The sequence below is a fragment of the Echiichthys vipera genome (assembly GCF_963691815.1).
Source record: "Echiichthys vipera genome assembly, chromosome: 22".
NCBI classification, from domain to species: Eukaryota; Metazoa; Chordata; class Actinopteri; order Perciformes; family Trachinidae; genus Echiichthys; species Echiichthys vipera.
Genome location: NC_139847.1, coordinates 6,312,081 through 6,322,120, shown reverse-complemented (window position 1 = coordinate 6,322,120; position 10,040 = coordinate 6,312,081). Strand labels below are relative to the sequence as shown.

General features: G+C 40.7%; 1 protein-coding gene and 1 long non-coding RNA gene across 2 annotated transcripts in view; one reads left to right on the top strand and one right to left on the bottom strand.

The window, feature by feature from the left end:
* The window catches only part of LOC310964340 (uncharacterized protein), a 7,114-nt gene extending 3,105 nt beyond the window's left edge, over window positions 1-4,009 (top strand). Inside the window, exons 3-7 of the mRNA XM_083937430.1 lie at window positions 216-509; window positions 749-856; window positions 953-1,011; window positions 1,906-1,980; window positions 3,628-4,009. Coding sequence (XP_083793556.1) covers window positions 216-509; window positions 749-856; window positions 953-1,011; window positions 1,906-1,980; window positions 3,628-3,705 — 614 coding nt within the window. The 3' untranslated portion in view covers window positions 3,706-4,009. The remainder of the gene's footprint in view (window positions 1-215; window positions 510-748; window positions 857-952; window positions 1,012-1,905; window positions 1,981-3,627) is intronic.
* A 2,553-nt stretch (window positions 4,010-6,562) lies between these two features.
* On the bottom strand, window positions 6,563-8,672 carry LOC310964418. Its single transcript, XR_014593732.1, has 3 exons — window positions 8,538-8,672; window positions 8,304-8,414; window positions 6,563-6,596 (listed from the first exon to the last, which is right to left on the bottom strand). It is a non-coding gene; the product is annotated as an uncharacterized lncRNA (long non-coding RNA).
* Between the last annotated feature and the right edge of the window lie 1,368 nt (window positions 8,673-10,040).

Sequence of the window (10,040 nt, the reverse complement as noted above, 5' to 3'; positions counted from 1 at the left end):
CTCGTTCTTTCCGTCATGACCCAGCTTTTTAGTATTTAGCAAAATGCTTTGGTGAAAAGGAAGTTTTAAGGTCTTTTCAAAATGTTCTGTGGGTTTACTTCTGATACACATGCGTTTGATGTTTGTATGTACATGTATAATCCATAAAACTAATATAATCTTAAACTGCAATGTCTAACTACGACTGTGCATCTCTCTCCAAACTGCCTCATTAGATCCCATAACTCAAGTCCCCACCGTGATTTCCAATTCCACCTGGCACACCGCAAACGAATCCTGCACAGTTTTACTGGAGTGCAGTGCGATCTCTGACAGCAGTGTCACCTACACCTGGACTGTGATGAACCAAACCATAAGTGGCTCCAGGCTGCTCTACACCATCACACCTCAGAACGAAGACACTAAATTCACCTGCACCGTTTCCAATGTTGTCAGTGAGAAGTCGGCGAGCAAAATAGTGACATGCAGCAACATTACGACTGACGCAACAGATCATCTCATCAACAGAAGTGAGTACACCCTTGGTTAGGATTAGAAGAAAGGTCAATTGTTTAGAAACGGATATCTGCGTATGAAGATGGATAAATAACAACAAAAAGCTGGATTGTCGTCAGACCTAATTGCATTTAATTGTCCTAGTTGTATTCCTGCTTTATTAATCCTATGTATACTTATTCCCTTGGCACAATTGTGGTCTATTACTGTTACTCACTTGTCATAATAACAGTGATAATACCATCATTTACAGGTCCAAACTTTATCGTTCTCCTGAGCGCGGCAGGTGGAGGCTGTCTGTTGATCATCGTAATAACTGGTGTAGTGGTTTGGGTCTGTCACAGCAAAAAAAGACAGGAAGGTAAGAAACGCATCATTGAATAGCAGTGGCTTTTTATTTATTGATGTAGCACCATTTTTTCTTTTGCTTTGGTTCTTCATTCAAATCTACCCCCAGGTATTGACCCCAATGACCTCACCTTGTACGCTGATATCTCTGAAGTTACGATAGCAGCTGTAAGTATGCTCACGTATTCACTGTGCACAAATCATCTGCATCTGTTTGCCACACTTTACCGCCTCTCATTTCCAGTGTTGGGCACTAATATGTTATTGAAGCCCCTTTCAAATGATCTAACAGTGCGTGTGTACGTTTTAAACATGTTTTGGACATATTATTCATTCATTCATTCATCTTCAACTACTTGTCCCTATTGGGGTCGCGGGGGGCTGGAGTCGATCCCAGCTGACATCAGGCGTGAGGCGAGGTACACCCTGGACAGGACCCCAGTCTATCACAGGGCACATAGAGACGAACAGAGACAGACAACCATTCACACCTACGGGCAAATTTAGAGTCATCAATGAACCGAACACCTGCACGTCTTTGGACTGTGGGAGGAAACCGGAGAACCCGGAGAAAACCCACGCAGACACAGGGAGAACATGCAAACTCCACACAGAAGGGCCCAGACGGGGTTCGAACCTAGAACCCTCTCGCTGTATATTTTGACTTATTTATACTTTTTTTTGACATACTTATACTATGACATGCTATCTTATGACTGATAACCTCCGTCCATGAAGAAGAAGGCTGATTTACACAAAGACCAATTGAACCCAAAAAGGTCTAATTGAAGAGACTCATGAACTTCTAGTAGTAAGGGTCGACACCAAAATTGTCAGACAAATTAAAAGAACAGCAAGAAAGTCATTTGTTGATGACCAAAGAACAGGCTCTGTTGGTGCGCTGTGATCCACGTCATGTCCTCCCTCCTTCACGCTCTACCCAGGCTCTATCAGCCCTAGCCCTAGAGTATATCCAGCACATGAAAACGTTACTTTTTTAATAAAAAGGTTAAATAGTACTAATGCAAAACACTGCTAATTTCCTCTCCTATAACCTTGCAGGGGTCTCCATCTACCATGAAGCCATGCACACTGTATGAAACCATTGAAAACAAAGTCGACACAGTGACACCCGGGGTAAGAGCAAAACCTTTAACTTTTCATTCTTGCATTACACAATATATTACAATATAACATTTAAACGTAATATACAGTGTACTCTTCCCTCCCTTATATTAAATATATGACACATTTTTATGATTTGATGCTAACATTTGACGATGAACATTATATTTGATGAATCTGGGTCAGAATTGGAAAAAAGAAACTCAAAGATTAGAATATTTCACATTTACGAGAGGGGAATTTAAGATCATGTTCAATACTGGACCATTTTTAAAGAAGGTGTTGCTATTAGTCACCTACACAGAAATACATGGGACAATGTTGAAAAAGAAATTCACCTTTAAAGCTATGCTGTGTAATGTTTGTCAAATAGCGCCATCTGTGGCCCCAAATGGCGACTACATGATAACAGTTAATGCTCATATGTAGTGTACCAGTAGCACAAGTAGCAGAGAGTCACTAAGTCTGACTCAAAGTTTCCTAACCTTTGCTAACATTTTAATTAATGAATTTCCATTGTGTGTTTATTCACCTCAAGTGTGCAAGTCTCACTTAAGAGTGGAAAAGTTTCCTCGCATGTGAACATTGTTTTCTTTGGGAAATAACCTGGAATTTAGGGCGCAACTTAACAACATTTCTTATGTGAGAGGGCCTTTGACTGCAAGTGGCCAGGCCTTTCGTCCAGATTTAGCAGCGCGTTCGTAATATTGGTGGACTCCCTCGGTCTCCATTGTTTGGCTGTGAAGACGACAGACGGACAGAATCGGGTCACGGCATCACAAAGATTATAGGACCACAGAAATATTTGTTACTTTTACTGTCGGCTTCACACTAAATTTCCATAATGTTAGCTTCTGAGTGTGTCAGTGACAGCTATGTTCCCTGAATCTATATCTCCATAGACTACCGGTCATACCAAAGAAGGGTTCAGCAGCAAATGATGTATTGCTTTTGAGGCTACAACGTATATACTTTAGTAATGCTGAACAAATTCAAGATGCATGTGGATTTAATGCATGACTTAATGTGGGATGTTTCAGGAATTACGTTTGCTCACCATTCACACATGATTAAGTCACTAAGACTATGTGATCGGTTCGCTCCTCACAGATCATCAATTAAGAAATGTTCATTCACAGTTGCTTCATATGTGAACCGATATAAGAAGAAGAAGAAGAATTACTTTATTAATCCTGCAGCGGGAAATTTGGTTTTCTCACTCTATTATTATTCATGTTACACACACACACACACAGGCCCGAAGTACACACACACACAGGCCTGAAATACACTAACAGGACCTATATACATGCAATTAATGGAGAGATGTTAGAGCGAGGGGGCTGCCAGTGGGCCGGCAGTGCCCAGGAGATGAACTGGCACCTTTCCAGCCACCAGTCCATGCTCCATTCATGGTCCACACAGGGACTCGAACAGGCGACCCTCCGGTTCCCATCTGAGTCACCTATGGACTGAGCTACTGCCGCTCCAATAAGCAACCAAATAAGCTGGATTCCAGTTTAAAGTGATGTGGTCCTGCAGTTAAGCATTACTTCAGTGTATGATTTGTTCCCTTATTACTAAGTGCTGTGTTTTTTGTAAATGAGTCTTGTATCCACATGTAACTCTCTTTTTTTTTACTCTTTGTCACACATCCAGCCCCAGACTGTGTACGACAAGATCCAGTTTAGTCGCATGAGGAATGCCTCAGTGTCGCCCTACCAAGACATCTCCTAGAAGGTCAAATTCAGCGCGGTGTGCAGCTTCAATTTCCTTTGAGTAGAAAGTCAAAGTAGACCAAAATGCTTTGCCCAGAGAAACATACGGGAAAAGGTACATTTTCTATCTTTGGCCTCGAGAGACAATCGCACCTTCCCTTTAGCATATTAGAAAATGAATAACTTCCATTATATTTTTGAGCTGGAATTTTATTCACAGTGTTGTAAATTCTGTAAATAGAGATTATATTTTTATTTGCACTGTACTATGTAAATCTTGTGTGCATGTCCTTCCTGCCTACATGGCATCCCGGCCTGTGCAAAGGGGATCATATTAAATTTATATTTACTATCATTAGTGTCACTGTGTCATTTTGTAATCATGTTTTGCAAGCGTGTTGTTTTATCCAATATTTTCTTTTAATTTTTGGGTTATTTATGTGAAACTGCTATACATGAACATAGGCTTTTATCCAAATATTATTGTTTTTTTACGTGGAGTATTGTAAGTCAAGTCAAGTCAAGTCACTTTTATTTATTATTTATATATTTAAATACAACAGGAGTTGACCCAAAGCGCTTTACATTAGAAGAAATCAGGTTTGGGCAGGACAGTAGATAAAAGGAGCCCAAGAATACACAGGTCTTAACAAAACAAAGCATAAAATAAGTAAAAAGAAAACAATATTAAGATCAGCAATCAGCTTAGAATAAAAACAGGTGAAATAGAATCAAGCAAGAAAATAAAGGAAGTAAAGAAGTAAGAAGAAGGTTAAAAGCAATAGACGAAGTGAAATAAAATATATAAAAATAAATAAAAATAAAAATAATAAAAAAGGCAGTGGGGAATAAGGGAGGGTGTTAAGGGTTGTTAAAGGCAAGAGTGAAAAGATATGTCTTTAAATTAGACTTAAAGCTGGCGAGGGTGGTAGAGGACTTAATACGGAGTGGAAGGGGGTTCCACAGGTTTGGGCCAACAACAGAGAATGCCCGGTCTCCTTTTAAAATTTAAATACATAGTTGTTGCAGTGCCATTTTAAAAATCAACATTTGCTTAACGCAATTAATATTCCTTCAATACATTTAACTAGTGCAGGGGTCTGCAACCCGCAGCTCTTCAGCCCCTTTTCAGTGGCTCCCTGTAGCTTTGCTCAAAAATTATATAAACAATGTGTAAATAACGTGTTTTTTTGCACAGTGGACAAGGGAAAAATAATATTACGTGAAAATACGTCACATCCTCGGTCTACAGCCCAGCGCCTTTCCCTGCAGGTGGCTAATCTTGAGTTGGTGACCGGCACTGCTGGTGGATTAACCCCCCCGCCCCAAAAAAAAAATTGCGAGGAAAATCATGTTTCATGGACATTAATTTGCTTTCACATGTGGTGAGAAATTAGCAAACAACCACAATTTTAGGACGGGTAACAATAGGAATAAAATGTCAACAGTAACTATGTATATACCTTTATTAGCTGTGACATCAAATATGTTTTGCGGCTCCAGACAAATTTTATCTGGTGGAAGAGGCGGCAAAATGGCTCTTTTGATAGTAAAGGTAGCAGACCCCTGAACTAGTGTAACAGTCACAACGTTACTCTAATGGATAAATGCATTAGCAAGGCTTCAGGCAAAATGGTGCATTTGACGATAGTTCAAACAAGCACTGAGACAAAAAAACACAATATACAAAGTTAAAAAAAGTTTTTAAAGAGAGTATAAGAAGTTCATGTGACAAGGTAATTAAATAGAAAACAATATGACAGACAAGACATAAGAACCAGAGGAACAAGATAAGGTGGTTTTGCATCACTGATGCATAAAATGCGGTTTGTCAAAGTTCATCTCTGCCTCACAATCTGCACCTGCTTCAATCTGCCAATCAGACACACCCCTCTCATCAAGCCAACTCCACTCACCTGTGCTCTCTGCTCTGGCTGTATTTAAGCCCCAACTCCACACTCACTCATGCCAGATTGTTCTCGATGCTTGCACCAGACTCTCCAGCGTTACTCTGCCTGATCTCCCGGTTTCGACCCAGCCTGCCTCTGACTATCCTGCCTGACCGATCTCCTGGAAACCACCTCAGCCTTCCGTCCCTGACCACGATCCTCGCCTGTCCCCTTCTGGATTCTGCCTGTCGGCTCCTGTGGCTGACTGGTGGTTACCTGGTTCAGCTCTTCAGAGAGAGTGTAACTCCAGTCTCCTCTGTGGCTACCTGCAGGCTGCAGCGCCGTGACTCTGATTATTCCCTGCACCAAAGCCAATAAAGTTTGTTACCAACGATACCTGCCTGTATTTGTGCTGCTATTGGGTCCTAACCAAACCCGTTACACGGTTTATACTACAAAAACGTAACACCTGTACGATGTAATGTAATCACAATCATTGTGAATCTTTTGGGGCGTCTGTGTTGCTTCTCTGGGGGTCACATTAGATTGTACAGGGGTTCATTAGAGCGCATCAAGATTCTTTCAAAATGCAAACATTCATTTATTGAAGTTTTTCATAAATAAAAATGCACCATGCAGTTTTTCTAATACTGTCCTTTTTTTATTTACACAGTACAATCCTTATATACATACATACATGCTGCAGACATCTTCACACATCGTTGATATTGTTGTGTAGTCATTTTATTACTATTGTAGGAAAGAGAGAGAGAAACATAGTCATTACACACACCTCGACAGTGTGTTACCACGCTTTGCGACAAACCTTGGACCAATCAGAATAGAAACAGAAACTTACCATTAGATTATATTATCATCTTTTGATTGAAATAGTTTTCCTGGAAAATAAAAGGAGAATACAGATTAATTTGTGTAATGTCGACCATTTCAACCAGAACATGGCTACCTACCGTGATTGACATTGTACCTTTGAGGTGTACCCATGCAGCTTTGATGCGTTCTGTAGTTTAAAAAAACACACAATGTCAACATGTGGTATTTAATGCTTTAAATGTACAAGTGGACTATTCTTGTTGTAGCCTAATGTTGAATATGTTCTCAATATGGTGTCAAATCAACATTATGAGCTATAATTACTTATAAATTTGAGGGAATGATAAAATGAGGACATAAGTGTGTTGTATCTTTGTGTGATGTGTGGGTTGGACTTGAGAGTGGAAAGAGAAGGGGCTGTAACTATGGCTGACAAAAGAAAGTGTTGCACGGAAAGCAACCACAACACGGTGACACCTTTTTATCTCACCTCACCATTCTGAGAAATGAGTCATATCACATCGAGTATGTCATGCATGCACCTGAATCCTTGATATTTTATCTTACAATAGAGCTGGGTGGTCCCAAGGCCTTTTTGGGGAGCCTATGCAGAATTGCCAAAAATGTGCTTAAGCCCCCCCCCAGATCCTTACTTTGTTAAAGTGCCCCCAATATTTGTAATTGTTTATAACCCCCCATTTTTGATAGCACCCCCACATTGAAAAATGTGCTATGCCCAACATTTATCAATCTCTAATCCCAAACTTTGAAATAGGTCCACAGCTTTGATATATCTTTGATAAGCAACAAGGTTAATAGTTATTTGGAGCTCCCCGGTCGCTGCTGCTCGAGTCCTCACTAAGACCAAAAAGGTCGATCACATCACTCCAGTCCTCAGATCTTTACACTGACTTCCTGTCTGTTGGTTTACAAAGCAGTGAATGGTTTAGGAGCAAAATACATTTCAGATCTTCTGCTGAGCTACGAACCATCCTGATCTCTCAGATCGTCTGGTTCAGGTCTGCTCCGTGACCTCAGAGTCAGGACTAAACATGGGACAGGTCTGATCTGTGTCCCCAGAGTCAGGACTAAACATGGGACAGGTCTGATCTGTGTCCCCAGAGTCAGGACTAAACATGGGACAGGTCTGCTCTGTGTCCCCAGAGTCAGGACTAAACATGGGACAGGTCTACTCTGTGTCCCCAGAGTCAGGGCTAAACATGGGACAGGTTTGCTCTGTGTCCCCAGAGTCAGGACTAAACATGGGACAGGTCTGATCTGTGTCCCCAGAGTCAGGACTAAACATGGGACAGGTCTGATCTGTGTCCCCAGAGTCAGGACTAAACATGGGACAGGTCTGATCTGTGTCCCCAGAGTCAGGACTAAACATGGGACAGTTCTGATCTGTGTCCCCAGAGTCAGGACTAAACATGGGACAGGTCTGATCTGTGTCCCCAGAGTCAGGACTAAACATGGAGAGGCAGCGTTCAGTTTTTATGCTCCACAAATCAGGAACAAACTTCCAGAAAACCTGCTACTCTCAGTTCCTTTAAATCAAGACTGGAGACTTTTCTGTTTGTCGCTGCTTTTCAGTAAACTGCACTGAAACTTCTGTAACTGTAACCATCTTTATATGTTTTAAAAATTACCTTTTATGTGTTTTAAATCTTTCATATGTTTTAAATTACCTTTAAGTAACTTGCAAAACACGACAACCTTATTGGTTCTACTCTAATTGGTTCTTTTGGAAGATGACCAGTTGACTATAAACCTAAATTACAATATTATTGTCTGTATTGTCGTTATTTTAATGCTATTGATTGTTGGTGTTAACATAGTTGAAGTCATGCTATTATTAAAGAACTTTTCTACAAGGATGATGTTCTTCTCTTACCTCCAAAAAAGTATATCATAAGTACTGTAAGTGAACCTCCCAGGAGGCCCCCCGTGAAAAAAAGGATGGTATATCTTTTTCTGGGCTGAGGTTCAGGCTGAGGCTCGTTATCTATAACAATATGGAAGAGACAACAACATAATTATAAGAAAACATAAAAAAGGAAAGTTGCTTAGAACCACAATGGCATGAAGTGCAGCATGTTGTTGTTGTTTAAGTCCATGGTGACCTTACCGTCACACTTTGGAGTGACAACTCTTGACGTCTTCTCTATATTCCTGCTGGAGATGCAGGTGAATTCGACGTGGTTCTGTGTGGTGTTAAGAACTGCTAAAAGATCTGCTGAGTTGCCATCAGGATAGGTCAGGTTGAAGACAGTGACACTGGGAGGTTTACTCTGCCAGGACAATTCAACACCCTTGTCCGTTGAGGAGCAACGCAACCACAACCAACGTTCTCCTTTGGCAGATACACAGGTTACGTTTATGGTCGGTTTGCTGAGGCGTTCTGCAGGGGGGTGTAAATTGGAACCGTTGATTAGACGTCAGAAGATATGACATGAGAGACGAACAAAACAAGTAGAAAAATATTTGTGAGCGACCTGATGAACTTGCTGATAAAGTCAATACGCAAGTATCTGTGTAAGAGAAGCATTAAAGATGTACCCTGTAAGATTTCCATCTATTTACTACGTGGTCTCATGGGAGGGCGTATAAATAGCACGCCACTTTTCATGACTTGCATGACTTTTAGCGTGCATGTCTACGCATATTATGCTTTTCGCGTGTCATTTAACGCCCGTCGTTCCCCAGGGTTAGGGTTGGGGTTAGGGTTAGGGTTAGGGCATTTCACGCCCGTTATTTCAGCCATCCTTCACATGAAATATTGATTTAAAAACAACCCTCTGACAGAAAGCTCCACCACTTTGTATTTCTCCGCGGACAAATACGAACACATGGGTTTTCCCTCAATGACATTTGTGCGTCAAATGACATTTGTGCGTCAAATGACAACGCCATCTCTGCACTATACAAGTCAATTGAGACTACATGGCGTGAAATGACACGCAAAAATCATGAAATGCGTTGTAATTATACGCGAGATGGCTTGAGAGAAATAGCGTGTCATTCACACGCCTTTTGGTGAGACCAGGCTGCTATTTAACTGTTTAAGTTTCTATCTATCAAAGAGTGAGTTAAAACAATGTTGTTGATCATATGACCCACTAATGAAAGCACTTGTTAGTGACGCTGTTGTGGTTGGTCTGCCGGCCGAGATCATCATAAGCGGTTATGCTGCGTTCACTTGGAATTGGAAATTCAGGGCAGAAGTGTAATAGGAACATGTGTGTGTGAATTCAAGAGGGTAACATATAGGAGACGGACAGGAAGTAGAGAGGTGAATGTGTTTCAATAAAGTTCACAAAAGAGCAAAACATAAAAAAATATATAAAGAATAGTCAACACACATATTAAATGCAAATGTGACACGATGGAGGGTTCTGAAAGAACAGGCTCACCTGCAGTTACATCTTAAAGCCAAAGAGGCCGCTAGAAACAAGGTATCTCAAATCTTACGGAGTAAAGATTTAAAGATAAGAGGACAAAAAAAGTAATTTTATTAAAGGCTGCTCTTCTCTTTAATCAGAAATAAGCTAAATACCTTTAAAATACGTGTGAAAATAATTACTGACAAAATTTAAAGTTGTGTCAGTCTTGAATTCCATTCGCACTTACG